The sequence below is a fragment of the Camelus dromedarius genome, chromosome 4, assembly GCF_036321535.1.
Source record: "Camelus dromedarius isolate mCamDro1 chromosome 4, mCamDro1.pat, whole genome shotgun sequence".
Taxonomy (NCBI): domain Eukaryota; kingdom Metazoa; phylum Chordata; class Mammalia; order Artiodactyla; family Camelidae; genus Camelus; species Camelus dromedarius.
Window position 1 is genome coordinate 3,056,126 of NC_087439.1, and position 20,731 is coordinate 3,076,856.

Below are 20,731 nucleotides of genomic sequence, written 5' to 3' on the forward strand. Positions count from 1 at the left end.
TCTATCTGAATTGTGAAAAGCTGGACTTCTAGGAGAGACCATTAAAAAACAGCCCTCCTCCCCCGCATACACCAGGATGGAAATGCAATGCAGAAATTCACACAGGAGACCAGATGCTATGGGGTCCATACATTTAGGCTCGCTTTAGTATTAAAATAGATTCCATCCACCTTTGCTGTTCCGTGCAGTTTTTCATTGAGAAAACCATTCAGAATATGATGGGCGCTTTTATATTAAGAAATTTCTATCCAGAAAATTCTGTTTCCTAATATCAGAATATTTCCATATCCCACATTTAAAATATCCTAATAGCTTCAACTTCCCTTGAGAGATCAAGCAGCAACAGTCTGGCCAATGGAGTTATAATAAGATGATAAACAGGATGGCAGGGAGGGGGCCCTCAGCGGGTCAGAAGCCACAACTGAAGCAAAGCAAAGGTTCACACTGCACCTGAACCCCTTCCACTGGGCTTTGGCCTGTTCATAAACTTAGCGTCCAAACCAGGAGACTTTTAAGAGGGAAATAATGGCACAGACACGACAGAGCCCCCAGCCCCTGGATATATGGTCACCCTCATTAAGGGACATTCGATGTTTAAAAGCAGCTAGTTTTTCATGAAAACTTGTGGAAATCGTTTTCATTCCTAATTGTTGGGAATATGTCATTTTATATTCTAGTACATTGCCTTTCCTAAAGGTGCCGAGGCCATGTGGAGCTGCTGTGGATGCTGTGAAACACTCACCTGGGGAAATAACTTCAGATCATAAGTGCAAAGCAAAGGAAACTGTTTCCATCCGTTTTCTCTTTCTCACTCAAGCATGCACCTGTGACACAGGCAAGACGACTGGTCTCGCTGATGAGTGAAACCGAGGGTCCCGGACCGGATCTAACAACACCCATCATGTCGCACTCCAGTCAGGGAAGGAGTCTGTCTCCAGCCAGCTGGTGTCCTCTGGGCACCACCTCTGAGCAGCCCTAGGCACTTACAGTGGGGAACACAGATGACTGAGGACTTCAGGGGCTTTAACACCAGTGGAGGAGAGCCTGGCAGGGAATGAGCCTGGCATCGATGCCTTGATGAGCACAGATTAGAGTGGAGAGGTGGAAGTGGAATTCTGCCTGAGGGATTTTATAGTTAGTACACCTTCTTTTATCTGTTCAATTAGCTGGGTTTTTAAATTTTCACCTCTCATAACTGCAAATCCAGAAGGGCCTCAGGTGCATTTAGCTAAATGTCCCAGTAAGTCTATTAATATCCAGGTGTTTTCTGTCACTCCCTGGGCTGGTTTGTTACACAGCATCTGCGAAAGCTGACTGTTATCATGACATCATTCACATTATTTAACCACCCTGAGCTTCATTTTCTCAGCTGTATAATGTAGATTAAAAGGAAATAACTCAGTTTTGTTGCATTAAATAAGGAGATGTAAATGGAAAGCAGAAAAAGAGAGTTTGGCTATTGATTCAATTATTTCTATTAGACCGTAAGCTCCTTATGAATGACTGCCATTCTTGTTTTATCTGGTACCTTAAGTGGTACCCAGGTCAGTGCAAATTCTTAACAAATACTTGATAACGTATGAGTTGAACTCCAGCAATCATAGCTTATTTGCATCATAAGATTGGCTTTTTGACTAAAATAAAACAGTTTTCTAAACCATTAAATCAACAATATGCTTGTAATCACCACTGGCCCTCTGAAGAGGGGAGACTGTTCAAGAGAGCAGAGGTGCTATTTCTCCTCAGAAAGCACAACCTCGCAGGGTCTCAGAACAGCTCACAGCACAATCACTTTACACAATGAGGACAATTCGACTTGTTGCCATGAAAAAGGAAAATCAGAAATGGGAAAAGTCAAGAGTATATTGTGTTTTCTCTGAGGTGGCCATGCCCACCTGATCTCATTATTTAACATTTCTGTTGCATTTTGTGCACACAAAGTATTTAATAGTCATGATTAAGTGTAGGGAATAGTTTCTAAGCTTTTTTATATTTAGTTATGCCTTTAAGACACCAAAAATAAAATGAATTTCACTAGGAAATATCCCCAAGAGACTTCAGGCTGTTCCAAATTTAAACTTAATTTGACACTGTCCAGATATTATTTTCCATTGTTCCAAGAGCCTAGGAATAAAAATGGCAGTCCACCATGGTAAACAAACTTATGGTTACCAAGGGGTAAAGGGGGTGGGAAAGGATAAATTGGGAGTTTGAGATTTGCAAATACTAACAACTACATATAAAATAGATTAACAAAATTTCTTCTGTATAGCACAGGGAACTATATTCAATATCTTGTAATAACCTATAATGAAAAAGAATATGAAAATGAACATATGTATGTATATGTATGACTGAAACATTATGCTGTACACCAGAAATTGACACATTGTAACTGACTATACTTAAATTAAAAAAAAAAAGACAAAAATGACAGTCCACAGAACTGAAATCCTGGCATTTTTCTTTCTGACTTAAGGTAGAAAATATTTATAACATCTGTATTATTCCTGACCCTTTCTCCTTCTGAAAAAAGGAAGTCGGGGGGAAGGTACAGTTTAGTGGTAGAGCGCCTGCTTAGCATGCATAAGGTCCCAGGTTCAATCCCCAGTAACTCCATTAAAAAAAAAAAGAAATCACATCAACAGTTCTCTAACTTCACATCTAAGCCAGGGTGCTTTCAAAATTCACAAATTTCAACAGCATGTATTTTTCCCCATGTCTCAGTAACTCTATATATATTTGCAAAATTCATATGTGCCTACAAATTTCTAAGGGGGAAATATTTATTTTTAATAACTTGGAAACTATGGAAGAGGATAACAAATAACATAACAATTGTATATAATTCTATAACTCAGAGATGCCCACTGTTAACATTTAAAGAACTTCCTTTCAGTCTTTTTTCCTATATATAAATAAATATTAAGTCAAGTTCAAATATATGCATGAGTAGACATAATTTACATACAGAAATTGCTTTGTCCTTTGATTATTCAACTTAGCCATGTCATTAGCATTTCCTGTGTTATTAGATATTCATCTACAAGTAGTTTTAATGTTGGCATCATATTCCATTACATGGATCACCACATTAAGCTTTACCATCCATCTATTGTTGGAAATTTAGGGAATTTCTAGTTTGTCATGAAGATAAGTAACAACGGTTATGAGATTCCTGGTAGATAAGTCTCTATGTTTGCTTCTGATAGTTCCTTAGGACAGAGTCTTAGAAGTGGAGTCACTGGGTCAGGAAGTGTCTTGGTGCCCACGGTCCACAGAGCACCTGACCTCATTATGGTGCAGTTAGGGGAGGGAACAAATCCTTGTCCCCGCAGCCCTGGGTATTAGTCACATTTTAAATCCTCAAGCTGTAAATTATAAACAGCCAGAATTGATTCAAGTCCACCATTGTCAAGAAATTCCACTGCCATGGTTATTAGCAAGAGCCATCTGTACCAACCTGCAGGACGGACACAGTGTGTTGGCCACCCCTCCCACCTCTCCCATGTTGTTTCCCTAGGTCTTCTTAGATTCAGACACTTGACAGTCCTATGATGCTTTTGCCATTTTATTAAGGGAAAAAAGGCTCTGAGAAAGTTGAAAATATTGAGTACCTAATATATTAGGTACTCTTCTGAGAGGATTTACATTTCTAAAGACCAGAAAAGAGACAACGGTTATTGCAAAGGACACTCTGGGGAGGTGGTGATTTGGGTATCAGTGGTGGAGAAAGAAGTTTGTTCCCTGTCTCTCTCCAGCCCTATGTCATGTAGACACCGCCAGTGAAGACACAGTGGTCAGCTCTGCTTGGCAAGGGGCCCAGGGCCAATAGCAAGGAATGCAAAGTGCCATTCTATTTCTGTCTGTCTATCTGTCTATCTGTCTATCCATCCATCTATCCATCTATCATTTGTGGCCAATTTTCATACTGGCTTCACTGGCCCAACCTATCTTTCCAGAAGGAAAAAAGCAAAGTAGCAGGCAGAGGAAAAGTTAGGTTTGCCTCAAAAGTGATCATACGAAACAACAAAGTGTGTCGTCACTGACAGAAAGCAGACTGAGGAAGGAAAGTGAGCAGGGAAGCTGCCGCCCACTCATGTGCAATTTTTCAGAAGGCCTGGGAGATTGTAATTCCTCACCTGAGAGTTTGTCATGGTTCTGTGTGAGCAGAGCCAGTCTTTTCGGTTGAATTAAGCACAGAAAGAAGAGCCCACAGCCCCGGCTACTCAGAGGCTGCATCCGTATTCATTTGTCAGCAAAGAAGCGGAAACATGAGCGCAGGTTCCTGATTCTTCAGCCTAACACCCCCACCACGTGAACTAGCAAAACCGGAAGGCCACAAGTTGAGCCCTTGGGCTAGGTGATTTCATATCTAACAAGGGGGAGGATTATGCCAACTACTTTGGGGAAAGGGCTGGAATTTCCAGGAAATGGGCCATCACCCACCTTTTGACCTTTGATCTGATCATAATCAGCCTTGAAACTGCCCTGGCACCTGTGGGAGTGACATTAAGCAGTGATTGTATTTCAATGAGCGTATATTAAAGCTCAAGGTCTACTGGGAGGTGAATCTTCCACCATCTTGGTGCTAATGGCTGTGTCATTCTTTTAATAATGGCTGTGTCCTGCTCCCTTCCTTCCTGTCTCATTACTAATCACAAAAAAAAAGTCTAAAGGTATATCCAAAAGCTTGGATCTTTACTGAGATTTACAGAAACAATTTTAGGATTTACTTGAATGTAAGAAAATCAAATGTATTTGAAGTCTAATTTGAATTGTTCTTCTCTCTAAGGAAAAAAGCTCAAATAGCTAGTAACCTAACAGTGTGATTTTTGAAGTTTATAATTCAAGTTTATAATTTAAAAAGACAGATTTTTGGGGTGGTCAGGTGGTGACTGAGCCCAGCTGGGCATATGAAGTAGACATACTAGCAATAAAGCCAAACATACATGACTGCATGGCTGTTCTTAGCCAGCTTGTTGCAGAAGCTGGCAGTTGTCCAGTAAATGTCAAAATCTTCTCCTGAAAATGTCTACCTGAAGGCCTATTCTGCCAGAAGAAATGAACAAAGAAAACTACAAAGAAACAAGTGGAAAACAGGAAATAAGTACATATCTATCAATAAATACTAAATGTAAATGAACTAAATACTCTAATCAAAGGATATAGGGTGGCTGATTGAATAGCAAAGCTAGACTTTTCAATATGCTGCCTACAGGAGGCTCACTTCAGGGCAAAATACAGTCAGGCTGAAAGTAAAAGGATGGAAAAACATATTTCATGCAAGCGGAAATGACGAGACACTAGGGGTAGCAATATGCTTATCAGACCAAATAGAATTTAAAACAAAGGCTATAATGAAAGACAAAGAAGGGCATTATATAATGATAAGGGAATCAATACAAGAAAAAGATATTATACTCATTAACATATATACATCCATCTTGCAGCACCTAAATATATAAAACAAATACTAACAAACAAAAAGGGAGAACTTGAAAATAACAAAAAAATAAGAGAAGACTTTTAACACCCCACTGACAATGATGGACAGATCATCCAGACAGAAAATCAATAAAGCAACAGAGGCCCTAAATGACAGAACAGACCAGTTGAACTTCATTGATATTTACAGGTCACTACATCCAAAAAAAATCAGAATACACATTTTTTCCAAACATGCATGGATTGTTTTCTAGGATAGACTACATACTAGGTTACAAAACAATACTCAACTCATTTAAGAGTACAGAAATTATATCAAGCATCTTTGTTGACCACAACAGTACAGAACTAGAAATCAAAAATAGAAAGAAAAACAGGAAAAGAACAAACACGTGGAGACTAAACAAACATGCCACTGAAAAAATAATGGGTCAAAGATAAAATCAGAGGAGAAATCAGAAAATACCTTGAGACAAATGAAAATGAAAACACAACTTTCCAAAGTCTATGGAATGCAACAAAAGCAGTTCTAAAAGGGAAGTTCATAGTGAAATGGGCCTTCCTGAAGGTACAAGGAAAATCTCAAATGAACAACCTACCACCTAAAAGAATTAGAAAAAGAAGAACAAACAAAGCCCAAAGTCAGCAAAAGGAAGGAAATAAGAAAGATCAGAGAGGAAATAAAATACAGATTAAAAAAAAAAAAAACAAGTAATGGTTATTTTTGGAAAGATAAACAAAATTTATAAACCTTTAGCCAAGCTCACCAAGAAGAAAAGAGAGAGGGCCCAAATAAATAAAATAAAGAATGAAAGAGGAGAAATAACAACCAATGCCACAGAGACTTTAAAAAAATCGTAAGACAATACGATGAACAGTTATATGCCAACAAACTGGACAACCTAGAAGAAATGGACAAATTTCTGGGAACATATAGACTGCTAAGACTTGGTCAAGAAAAAAACAGAAAACTTGAATGGACTTATCACTGGAAGTGAAACAGAATCTGTAGTAATAATTTTTTTAAAACTCCCTGTGAACAAAAGTCCAGGACTGGATAGCTTCACTGGGAAATTCTACCAAACCTATGAAGAAGAATTTAGACCTATCTTTCTCAAACTATTCCATAAAATTGAAGAGGAAGGAACACTCTCAAGTTTGTTCTACAAGCCACCATTACCCTGATACCAAAACTATAAAAATGAAAATTACAGGCCAGTATCTTTGATGAATATAGGCACAAAATCCTTCAACAAAACATTAGCAAACAAACCCAACAATACATAAAAAGGATTGTACAACATGATCAAATTGGTTTTATCCCAAGGTCACAGGATGGTTCAATAAACTCAAATCAATAAATGGGATACACCACATTAACAAAAGGAAAAACAAAAGCCACAGGATCAATAGATACAAAAATTGCATTTGACAAAATTCAACATCTATTCATGATAAAAATTCTCATCAGAGTAGGTACAGAGGGAATATATCGCAACATGATTAAGGCCACTTACAACAAACCCACAGCCAACCTAATACTCAACGGTGAAAAGCTGAATGCCTTCCTGCGAAATTCAGGAAAAAGATAAAGATGCTTCTATTTAACATAGTATTGGAAGTCCTACCAATAGCAATCAGACGAGAAAAAGAAATAAGAGATATCCAAATTGGAAGGGAAGAGGTAAAATTGTCACTGTTTGCAGAAGACCTGATACTCTATTTAGGGATCCCTGAAGTCCCCACTCAAAAACTATTAGAACTAATAAATAAATTCAGCAGGATTGCAGGATACAAGATTAATGTACAGAAATGTGTTGTGTTTTTATACACTAATAATGAAATATCAGAAAGATAAAGTAAAAAAACAATCCTGTTAAAAGTCGCATCAAAAACAAAAACAAAAACAGAAACACAAACCCTAGGAATAAACTTAACTAAGGAGGTGAAAGGCCTGTACACTGAAAACTATAAAACATTGATGAACATTTTAAAGAGATTCAAAGAAATGGAAAAATACCCTGTGCTCTTTTGGAAGAATTAATTTATTATTAAAATGGCCATACTACACACAGCAATTTACAGAGTTAATGCAATCCCTATCAAAATGTCCATGACATTTTTACAGAACTAGAATAAATAATCCTAAAATTTATATGGAATCACAAAAGACCCCAAGTTGCCAAAACAATCCTGAGGAAAAAAGAACAAAACTAGAGGTATAAAACTTTCAGATTACAAACTATACTACAAAGCTACAGTCATCAAAACAGCAAGATGCTGGTGCAAAAACAGACTCACAGATCAGCAGACAGAATAGACAGTCCAGAAATAAACCCATGCATCCATGGTCAATTAATCTATAACAAAGGAGGCAAGAATATACAGTAGAGAAAAGGCAGTCTCTTCAATAATTGGTGCTGGACAGCCACATGTAAAACAAATTAGAACACTCCCTCACACCATACACAAAAATAAACTCAGAATGGTTTAAAGAACTAAATGTAAGACATGACACAATAAAGCTCCTAGAAGAGAACAGAGGCAAAACATTTTTGGATGTAAATCTTAGCAATATTTTCTGAGATCAGTTTCCCACAGCAAAAAAAAAAAAAAAAAAAAAAAAAAGGAGGGGGAACCTAACCAACTTAAGAGCTTTTGCACAGCAAAGGAAGCCATCAACAAAACAAAAAGACAACCTACAGAACGGGAGAAAATATTGCAAACAATCCAACCAACAAGGGGTTAATATCCAAAATACACAAATAGCTTATATAACTCAAAATCAAAAAACAAACAATACAATTTAAACAATCAATATGAGACTTATATAGACATTTCCCCAAAGAAGACAAACATATGGCCAACAGGTATGTAAGAGATGCTCAATATTGCTAATTATTAGAGAAATGCAATTCAAAACCACAATGAGATTATCACCTCACACCTATCAGAATAACTATCAGCGAAAATCTACAAATAACAAATTTGACAAGGAGGTGGAGAAAAAGGAACCCTCATACACTGTTGGTGGGAATGTAAAATGGTGCTGCCACTGTGGAAAACAGTATGGAGATTCCTTAAAAACTGAAAATAGAACTACCATATGATGCAGCATTTCCACTCCTGGGAATACATTCAGAAAAATGAAAATACTAATTCAAAAAGATACATGCACCCCAATGTTCAGAGCAACATATTTACAATAGCCAAGACATGATATCAACCCAAGTACCCAAAAGCAGATGAGTGGATAAAGAAGATGTGCACCCCCCTACACACACACACACACACACACACACACACACACACACACACACACGATGGAATATTACTCGGCCATAATAAAGAATAAAATATTGTCATTTGCAACAGTGTGGGTGGACCTAGAGACTATGCAACTCAGAGAGAGAAATACAAATACTATATTACTTATATGTGGAATCTAAAAAAGAAAATTACAAGTCAATGTCACTGATGAACACATGCAAAAATCCTCAACAGAATATTAGCAAATCAAATTCAACAATACATAAAAGGATCTTACATGATGATAAGTGAGATTTATCCCATGGGTGCAAGGATGGCTCAATATCCACAAATCAATCAATGTGATTCACCACATTAACAAACTGAAGAATAAAAATCGTATGAACACTTCAATAGATGAAGAAAAAGTTTTTCACAGAATTCAACATTTATTCATGATAAAAACTCTGAACAAAGTGAGTATAGAGGGAACATACCTCAACATAACAAAGGCCATGTATGACAAGCTCACAGCTAACATCATATTCAATAGTGAAAATCTGAGAGCATTTCCTCTAAGATGAGGAACAAGACAGGAATGTCCACTCTCGCCTTCTTTATTCAACACAATATTGGAAGTCATAGCCACAGCATCCGACAAGAAAAAGAAATAAAAGAAATCCAAAGTGGAAAAGAAGGAAACCTGTCACTGTTTGCAGTTAATGTGATACTAAACAGTTACAGTAATGGGCTAATAGATTTACGAAAAAGGGTAACCACAAGCCAAAAACTTACAAGGGAGTCACAAAAATTAAATAAAATCCAGGATAATACAAAGGAAAATTACCAAACCACAAAAGGAAGAAGAAAGGAACAAAGAGGAAATACCAAATCAACTGCAAAGAGAAGTTCAAAATGGCAATAAACACACATCTATCATTAATTACTGTAAATGTTAATGAACTAAATGCTCCAGTCAAAAGACATAGAGTGGCAGACTGGATAATAAAGCAAGAACCTTCAATATGCTGCATACAAGAGACACACTTTAGGGAGAAGGGCACATATAGATTGAGAGTGAAAGGATGGAAAAGGATATTCCATGCAAATGGAAAAGTCAAAAAAGCAGGTGTTGCAGTACTGATTTCAGACAAAATAGACTTTAAAACGAAGTCCATAAAGAAAGATAAAGAAGGACATTTTATAATGATTAAAGGAGTGATACAAGATGAGGATATTACACTCGTTAATATATATGCACCCAATATAGGAGCACCTAAGTACATGGAACAATTACTAACAGAGATTAAGGGGGATATTGATGGGAATACAATCATAGTTGGAGATTTTAACACTGCATTAACATCACTAGACAGATCTTCCAGACAGAAAATAAATAAGGCAACAGAGAAATTAAATAATACAATAGAAAAACTAGATTTGGTGGATATTTTCAGAGCATTACACCCCCCCCCAAATAGGATATACATTCTTTTCAAGTGCACATGGAACATTTTCCAGGATTGATCATGTACTTGGGCAAAAAGAAACCTCAACAATTTTAAGAAGATAGAAATTATCTCAAGCATCTTTACTGACCACAGTGCCATGAAACTAGAAATCAACAACAGAGAAACAAAGGAGAAAAAAAGGAAAGCATGGAGATTAAACAATATGTTATTTAAAAAACAATGGGTCAATGAGGAAATCAAAGCTGAAATTAAAAAATACCTTGAGACAAATGACAATGAAAGCACAACCACTCAAAATCTATAGGACACAGCAAAGGCAGTGCTAAGAGGGAAGTTTATAGCGATACAGGCCTTCCTCAAAAAAGAACAATCTCAAATAAACAATTTAACCCACCACCTGAATGAATTAGAAAAAGAAGAACAAAAAGCCCCAAAAGGCAGAAGAAGGAAGGAAATTATAAAGATCAGGGAGGGAATAAATACAATAGAGATTAACAAGACCATAGAAAAAATCAACCAAACCAAAAGCTGGTTTTTTGAAAAAGTAGATAAAATCAACAAACCTCTGGCCAAACTCACAAAGAAGAAAAAAGAGAGAGCACAAATTAGCAAAATAAGAAAGGAAAATGGAGAAATTACAACAAATAACATAGAAATACAGAATATCATACAAGAATATTACAAAAAACTATATGGAACCAAACTGGACAACCTAGAGGAGATGAACAAGTTTCTGGAAACATACTATCCACCGAAACTGAATCAAGAAGAAACTGACCACTTGAACAATCCAAACACTATAAAGGAAATAAAAATAGCAATTAAAAACCTTCCTACAAATAAAAGTCCAGGACCGGACGGCTTCACCAGGGAATTCTACCAAACATACAAAGAAGAACTCATACCAGTCCTTCTCAAAATCTTCCAGACGATTGAAAAGGAGGGAATACTCCCAAACTCATTCTATGAAGCCACCATCACCCTGATACCAAAACCAGGCAAAGACACTACAAAAAAAGAGAATTATAGGCCAGTATCACTGATGAACATAGACGCCAAAATCCTCACCAAAATTTTAGCAAATAGAATCCAACAACACATAAAAAAGATTATACATTATGACTAAGTGGGGTTCATCCCAGGGACACAAGGCTGGTTCAACATACACAAATCAATCAGTGTAATACATCACATCAACAAGAGAAAGGACAAAAACCACATGATCATCTCAATCGATGCAGAAAAAGCATTTGATAAAATTCAACACCCATTTATGATAAAAACTCCTGCCAAAGTGGGTATAGAGGGAACATATCTCAACATAATAAAAGCTATATATGACAAACCTACAGCCAGCACAGTACTCAATGGTAAAAAAAATTCAAAAGCTTCCCACTAAAATCTGGGACAAGACAAGGATGCCCACTATCACCACTCCTATTCAACATAGTCCTGGAAGTCCTGGCCACAGCAGTCAGGCAAGAGAAAGAAATAAAAGGGATCCAGATTGGAAAAGAAGAGGTAAAAGTGTCATTGTATGCTGATGACATGTTACTATATATAGAAAACCCTAAAAGGTCCACACAAAAGCTACTAGAGCTGATTGAAGAATTCAGCAAGGTAGCAGGTTACAAAATTAACATTCAAAAATCAGTTGCATTTCTTTACACTAATGATGAATCAACAGAAAAAGAAAGTAAAGAAACAATCCCCTTTAAAATAGCACCCAGAGTAATAAAATATCTGGGAATAAATCTAACCAAGGAGGTGAAAGAATTATACACAGAAAACTATAAACCATTGATGAAGGAAATTAAAAAAGACTTTAAAAAATGGAACGATATCCCATGCTCTTGGATTGGAAGAATCAATATTGTTAAAATGGTCACACTGCCCAAGGCAATCTACAGATTTAATGCAATCCCTATCAAATTGCCCAGGACATATTTCACAGAACTAGGACAAATCATAATAAAATTTATATGGAACCATCAAAGACCTAGAATTGCCAAAGCATTACTGAAGAGAAAGAAAGAGGCTGGAGGAATAACTCTCCCAGACTTCAGACAATACTATAGAGCTACAGTCATCAAGACAGCACGGTATTGGTACCAAAACAGACATATAGACCAATGGAACAGAATAGAGAGCCCAGAAATGAACCCACAAACTTTTGGTCAACTAATCTTTGACAAAAGAGGCAAGAATATACAATGGAATAAAGACAGTCTCTTCAGCAAATGGTGTTGGGAAAACTGGACAGCAGCATGTAAAGCAATCAAGCTAGAACACTCCCTTACACCATATACAAAAATCAACTCAAAATGGATCAAAAACTTAAACATAAGACAAGATACAATAAAACTCCTAGAGGAAAACATAGGCAAAACATTATCTGACATACATCTCAAAAATTTTCTCCTAGAAGAAATAAAAGCAAGAATAAACAAATGGGACCTAATGAAACTTACAAGCTTCTGCACAGCAAAGGAAGCCATAAGTAAAACAAAAAGACAACCTACGGAATGGGAGAAAATTTTTGCAAATGAAACCAACAAAGGCTTGATCTCCAGAATATATAAGCAGCTCATATGACTCAGTAAGAAAAAAATAAACAACCCAATCCAAAAACGGGCAGAAGACCTAAACAAGCAATTCTCCAAGGAAGACATACAAATGATCAAAAGGCACATGAAAAAATGCTCAATATCACTAATTACCAGAGAAATGCAAATCAAAACTACAATGAGGTATCACCTCACACCAGTCAGAATGGCCGTCATTCAAAAATCCACAAATGACAATTTCTGGAGAGGCTGTGGAGAAAGGGGAACCCTCCTACACTTCTGGTGGGAATGCAGTTTGGTGCAACCACTATGGAAAACAGTGTGGAGATTCCTCAAAAGACTAGGAATAGACTTACCATATGACCCAGGAATCCCACTCCTGGGCTTGTATCCAGAAGGAACCCTACTTCAGGATGACACCTGCACCCCAATGTTCACAGCAGCACTATTTACAATAGCCAAGGCATGGAAACAGCCTAAATGTCCATCAACAGATGACTGGATAAAGAAGAGGTGGTATATTTATACAATGGAATACTACTCAGCCATAAAAATCGACAACATAATGCCATTTGCAGCAACATGGATGCTCCTGGAGAATGTCATTCTAAGTGAAGTAAGTCAGAAAGAGAAAGAAAAATACCATATGAGATTGCTCATATGTGGAATCTAAAAAACAAAAACAAACAAACAAAAAACAAAGCATAAATACAGGACAGAAATAGACTCAGACATAGAATACAGACTTGTGGTTGCCAAGGGGGCAAAGGATGGGAAGGGATAGACTGGGATTTCAAAATTGTAGAATAGATAAACAAGATTATACTGTATAGCACAGGGAAATATACACAAAATCTTATGGTAGCTCACAGAGAAAAAAATGTGACAATGAATGTGTATATGTCCATGTATGACTGAAAAATTGTGCTCAACACTGGAATTTGACACAACATTGTAAAATGATTATAAATCAATAAAAAATGTTAAAAAAATAAAAAGAAAAAGAAAATCCTAAATATGCCACCAAGAAACTATTAGAACTCATCAATGAACTTGCAGGATATAAAATTAATATACAGCAATCTGTTTCTGTACTAACAATGAGCTATCAGAAAGACAAAGCAAGAAAATAATCCCATTTACAATTGCATCAAAAAGAATAAAATACCTAGTAATAACTCTAAACAAGAAGATAAAACACCTACACTTGGAAAACTATACGATGTTGATGAAAGATCACCATCCTAAATGCATGACACCAACAAATGGAAAGATAAACTGTTCTCGTGGATCAGAATTAATATTGTTAAAATGATCATACTACTCAAGGAAATCTATAGATTCAATGCAATCCTTATCAAAATACCAATGGCATTTTTTATAGAACTTGAAGAAATAATTCTAAAATTTGTATGGAAACACAAAAGACACCAAACAGTACCCCCCAGCCCCAAAAATCTTTAAAAAGAGCAAAATGGGATGCATCAAGCTTACTGATTTCAAACTATACACAAAGCTGTAGCAATCAAAACAGCATGGGACTGGCACTAATAATAATAATAATAGTAACAGTAACAATAATAAAAAATAAAAAGACACATAGCTCAGTAGAACAAAAGAGAGAGCCCAGAAATAAACCCACATTTACATGGGCAATTAATCTATGACAAAGGAGGCAAGACTATACAATGGAGAAAAGACAGTTCTTCCACAAGAGGTGCTGGGAAAACTGGACAGACCCTGCCCACTTGAACCTTGAGATGCTGCAGGCCCTGCTGACCACGTGTTCTCACCCCATCCATGAAAGAACCTGAGCTGAGGACCCAGCTAAGCCAGGCACAGATTCATGACTCACAAAACTGTCAGAAAACAATTCTGTGTTGTTTTAAGATGTTAAATTGTGGAGTACTTTGTTACACGGCAGTAGATAACTAACAGTCTCTTCCTTCCTGCTTCCTGTGTACTGATACCCTGATTTTAATAGTTCTAAGAAAACACTAACCAGTTTGTACACAAGTGGTGTAACTGATCTGAGAAATTGCCTCTGGGCTCCTGTCAGCAAAAAGACAAGGCAGCACAACAGGCCACAAACCCTTGCCCGCTTCCCTGCTGCTCAAAACTAGTAGCAGATAAACAGGTTGTAAGGAGACTGTTCTCACAGAGTTAAAAAGTATGAAATCCCAAATCATCTTTTCAGCACAAGATAAAGTAATCTATTCTTGGCCTCTCATAGCATTCTTTAGTTTTACTCATTCTCTTCACAAATCTGTAATAGTTTAAAATTTTTAAATCCACTGATGTTACAGAGTTGGTGTTGTTGCCAACCTAATGGCTTCCATCTTCCTTCACCTATGTTAGGTTTAAAAGATCTGCACATCTCATCACCCATAAGAACACTTGTTCTTTTCACTTTCCACTTATCTTCATGAAACAAGAAGGACAAAATGTAAGGAATCCTTGAAGCAACCTTTAGAAAGAGACGCTTTGGAGACCACCAGGTAACACCGCACCTGAGGGCCCAGGAGCTGCATGTCATCTCATGAGCTCGGCTAAGTGCACCTGTGGGGTGGCACTATGTCCTCCACACTTGCAGTCACTCACACAGAGCTGGTCCTTTTCCTAGGTGCTGTTGACTGAAATAAAATGCACAACTGAAAAGCTGAGAGCTATGTTTTATTCGGCATACATTTCTGAGGACTTAAGCCCCAGATGACAGCCTCTCAGATCGCTCTAAAAGACTGTTCCAAAGTGGCAAGGTAAAAGCCAAGATATATGAGTTTTTGCAGCAAAGATCAGGTCGCCAGAGCACCAAAAGGTTACTGTTAATTAAAGAAAACCAGATACCTCAAGTTAAGGAATTTAGTGCTTTTCTATGCATAGGAAGGTGCAAAGGTCTGGGCTCACTGAAATCGCTCCTTCGATGGGCACCCAGCTGTCTAGGGCCAGCGTCCTGTTCTTTCCCATCCTGAGTTCCCTCAGGGGGCACTGCTAGGGTGGCTGCAGAGGCCTGGCTGCCTGCTTGTCTGCATTCTGAGTTCCCTCTGCTCACTGTCAGGGGGTGGTGGGAGTGGCTGATGGCTTGATGGCCACAGCATCCTTTATTTTACTGACATGGCTGGCAGTATTTTTCATTCACACTGTCCACACTGCAGGACTAACCACGGCTACTCTGAAGGGGCTGTTGTAAGCTGCCTCTGGCCGTGCGCTGGTTGCTCTTTCTCCCTCTCCTGGCAGTTCACCAGGGGGAGGTGTGTCTCAAGAGTGCTCACCTCTGCAGCCCTGGGTCCTCACCGGCCTCATCTGCGGTGGGGTCCCCTTCCACAGCCATTGCCTCTTGGCTGCATCAACTCTCAGCGCCGCACCCCTGAGGGCTGGGCCTTTGCCCTGCTGAGATTTCCAGGTTAGCTCCCCAGGCCCTGTACCTACTTTCTATTCTGCTCTTGGGGAAGGTGAAAACTTCTGGGCTCTGTCCTCACAATATGGGGACACAGAGGGATAAGCAAGCTGCACAAAAGGCCTTCTCTTGCCCCCCAGCTTTCCTGCCATCCTCAGACGACTGCTGGTGCAGCCCAGCTGCCTCCCCAGCCCCCAGTGTGCCCCACCTCCTCCCCTCGACTCTGCCCAGAGTCAGGACCTCCCACCCATAAATCGCATGGTGGGTGTCCTCAGGTCACCTCTGGTGCACTGAAGGAGTAAGTAAGGAGAAAGAACTTGGAAAATACTTCCTCTCCTGATTTTCCAGACTCTCATCTCACTGCAAAGTCTTTTTCTGGAATTCAGAATCCCATTAGCCTTGCATCCTTTTAGGACTGGGTACTCAGTATGCCCTACACGGGCACCACAGACACCTACTCATAGGATGCGGCTTTTATACGTATTTGCTCTCTTCACGTCGGTAAATACTTAAATGTTTATCAAAGTTTTCTTTTTCAAGTAAATCCAGAATTTTTTGATATGAAAAACAACATTCAGTTGATTCACTTAATATATTTATAGGAATAAAACATGTTCAAATATATATAAATATGCTTCAAAGCTTCATGTAATACTTTTAATGCCTTAAATAATACACTAAATGCCAAGCCTTCGTGTCAAAAATTTGCTTTTCTGTTTTTTAATATCTTTCGGATTTACCTTAGCCACATTTTAGAAAATAGCATTCATTCAAAATAGGCCAGGAAATTGATCTAACGCTGGAAAGATTCACCCATAACATCTGAAAGTTTTTCCCACCAAAAAACCTGGGGGAACTATGCTCACGGAAAGCCAAAATCGGTGAACTATTGTGGGAAAATGTGGAAATCCACACCTCCAAGATAAAATGGTTTCAAACTTACCTCTGCTCCGTGAGGAACGAGTCCAAATCCGGGTCCACGGCAGCCCAGCAGCTCCGCCCGGCTGCCCCCCGGGGGTGGGGGCCCAGGGGGTCTGCCTGGCGGACTCCCCGCTGTGGCCTGCGGTTGCTGGTGTCGGGCCCCACCAGCCCCGGTCCGCCCCGGCCAGCACTCGCGGGGGCAGACGTCTGATGTATCTCCATCTCCAGCACGCCGGAGGCCAGCTGGCCGTCTTTACTCTCTAGACGCATGCTTCTGCTGGCCCTCTTCTCACTAGGGTCAGCCAGGGAGAAACCACTGTTGATAAAAAGCAAACTGGGAATATCATTTGCACCTTGAGGGATTCATACTCCTGAATGGTACAGCAGAAACACCTCTTACACCGAGGCCCTTCCTGTGTTTCAGCCTTCTAACATCATAGGGAAAACTGTGGCTACACATCTCTAAGGGTGTGTTTTAGCACATTTCACCCCAGCAGTGACCTAACTATTCAACAACACAGTATTAAGCAAATTGTGACATATACACAGTAGGAAATACTATGCAAACATGAAACATGCTCTCTAGAGACATACTGATATTAGGAACCACTTAAAACATGATAAACACCATTGATACACTAGGATATATTTCTTGAAATAAATATGCACCTAGTATATACATAGAATAGAAAACCGAAAAACACAGCCTCCAAATCATGGCTGTCTCTGGGTGGCGGAGTTACAGATGACTGGGGCATTCTCCTTTGTCTTTGTCTCTGTCTCTGATTAATGATTTTTGTATCTAGTAAACAAGTACCTTTGCAGTGAGAAAATAATAATACCTATTATAAATATGAGAAAAATGACTACACTTGCAAGGCTATGGTGTTCTACTTTGGGGATTATGTCTCCACCCACTGCCACTTACTTGTGCGCAGCTGGCAGCATCCCACAACCCCACAGTGACCAGCAGCAACGGTTTGCTATCAAGAGTTGCTATGAAGCCCAAATCATCGTGAGCTAATTTTGAGAAGGATTTGCAGCATTGAGAAGCAATGTACGTGTCTGTGGGGTGGAAGGAGTGTAGTTCGTGGTCCACCATTCCTTGCCACTCAGTTCACAGAGACTCGCAATGCCCCGTGATCACAGATTCTGGACGACATGTAGGAGTTCCAAGCAAGCGCAAGGTAAGTGTGTTATGTCTACAACTGAGTGAGTGGTGGCGCTGACAGCCCAAGAGACCACAGTTTCTGGTGGAATCACAGTTTACTTCAAATTTGGAAAGGCAACAGCTTTTGAAGAAAACACAGATGTGACCAAGGAAGTCTTAGTATTTCCTTATTACTGTGATTTCCCTGCTTTAACCCACTCCTTCTGTTGAAAAGGTAACTTAATGACTTACTCATCAGTAAGCAGAAGACAGAAAGGGCCGATAGAATGTGCTTGTATCAAAAGGTGAAATAAAAATATTAGAGTTAGTTTTCACACAGTGTGTCCGTTGTCTGGTAGGAACAAAATCCATATGCACATCTGAGCTACAAAATACAAATTGTGTGACATCTATGATTCCACCTACAAGTTAAATGCTCTCATTTTGCAGTTTAAACTGATGTTGCGAAGCATAAAGATGAACAATAAAATATATGATAATAATTTAAATTTTTCTTTACTTAGAAAAATAATATTGATTAAATATATTGTAATAATCTTTAATGAAAAAGAATATGAAAATGAATATATGTACATATATGGATGACTGGGAACTGGGACATTATGCTGTACACCAGAAATTGACACATTGTAATTGACTATACTTCAATAAAGTAATAATAATAATAATTATAACAATATTGAACAGCAACTTAAAACACCATGACAAAACAAGAGAGACTGTGGGGAAAAGGAAAACTTATATTTTAGTACTGTTAACAGCATTTTTTTCCTGCATTTTGAACAAGGGGCCCCCCATTTTCACTTTCCATTGGGTTACACTAATTTTGCACTAGGTCCCCCTCTCCCCTCTTCATTGAGTTTACAGAGGTCTCCTCTTAGCTCTCCACTGTCATCAATTCCCCTCCCTAAAGCGCTCCAGCTGCTTTAGGGCTTGGCATTGGAATACACCACCCACCCCATAGTACTCTGATGGCTGTCTTCCTGGCCATGTCCCGTCATTCTCTGCAGAGCCAAGCCCTAGTCTGTGGTGTCTGTCTCTCTGTCTGTCTCTGTCTGTCTCTCTCCCCCTCCCTCCACTACTATACCTGTCATTCTTTGGCTTCAGCATCTACACCCTGGGCCCTCAGTTATGTGAGTGTCGCACAGGCAGGAAGCTGGCCTGCTCCCACGTCAGCCACCACCACCACATCCTCACTCCCCTTTCCCAGGTGAGACTCTGTGGTCCAGCAGACACTCTCCTTTTACTTGCCTCCTCTTGCATTCTGTCAAGGTCACCTGATACATGAGTTCTCTATTGCTGCATAACAAATTATCACAAAATCAATAGCTTAACACAACACACATTTATAACCCAGAGCGTCAGTGGGTCAGGGCCACTGGGGCAGGCTTAACTGAGTCTTCTGCCAGGATCTCAGGTGTCACTGGGCTGGGAAAGAATCCACTTCCAAGATCACTCGGTGTTGGCAGAATTCACTTCCTGGTGGCTGCAGGACTGAGGGCCAGCTTCCCGTCAGCTGTCGGCTGGAGGCCACCCTCACTTCCCACAGGCTTCCTGCAGCCCCTGCTTATGTGGGCCCCCATATGTCTGCTCACTTTATCAAGCAACAGTGAGCATCTCAGGGAGAGACAATCAGCAAGGAAGAGCTTCATAGACTGTAACACAGTCACAGTGTAACATCCTGTCCATCACCTTTGCCATCTTCTATCGGTTGGAAGCATCTTCACCCAAGGGCAGGGGATCGTCACAGAAAAGCATGAACACCAGGCAGTAGGGATCACGGGCACCCCCTGGAGTCTATCTGCTGCCTGTGGCAAGACCCCAAGCCTGGCTTGCCCCTTAAGTGGCTGGATGTGGCCATGCAGAACCCTGGGTGCTGCTCACGGTCTCACCTTGCCTCCACATTTGGGTTCCCGGGGGGCCCCAGCACCGCCCAGAAATCCTACTGCATCTCCCAAGGCAATTTTCATTCATGCTCTCCTCCACCTCCCTTATATATCTTCCCTCCTTTTCTCTTTTTAATTAATTTTTTAAGCTTTTTTTTTCCCTTTAAGGGAGGTACTGAGGATTGAACCCAGGACCTTGTGCATGCTAAGCATGTGCTCTACCACTGACCTATTTCCTTCCCACTCCTTTCCCTCCTTTTCTATCTCACCCACTGACTTTGCCTCTTCCCTCCTTCACTGATGGAATCAGCCAGGGTCCCAGAAGGAAATGGAAGCTGCTCTGAGTACATAATCAAACAAACATGTGACATGGGAGGTGGACGTGCTGAGAAGCTTACTAGTGGCCGGAGACTAGCAGCAGCAGGAAACCTCGACCCACCGGGAAGAAGGTGAGTGCAGAAACCATGGTGGGCCTTTCTGAGAGAGGCTGGGGCCCAGAAGAGATGCTCCGTAAAGCAGGGTAAAACAGCGCCAAGCACTGGCCTCTTCCTTCCTCAGTCCCCAGGCAGAGACGCCTGCCGGCCAAACTCAGCAGGAAGCTTCTGACCCAGGAGCCAGAGCCG

The 20,731-nt window shown here is 39.6% G+C and overlaps 1 protein-coding gene across 1 annotated transcript in view; it reads right to left on the reverse strand.

The window, feature by feature from the left end:
* The window catches only part of OCA2 (OCA2 melanosomal transmembrane protein), a 176,413-nt gene that overhangs the window by 142,710 nt on the left and 12,972 nt on the right, over window positions 1–20,731 (reverse strand). Inside the window, exon 2 of the mRNA XM_031451151.2 lies at window positions 17,074–17,367. Coding sequence (XP_031307011.2) covers window positions 17,074–17,321 — 248 coding nt within the window. The 5' untranslated portion in view covers window positions 17,322–17,367. The remainder of the gene's footprint in view (window positions 1–17,073; window positions 17,368–20,731) is intronic.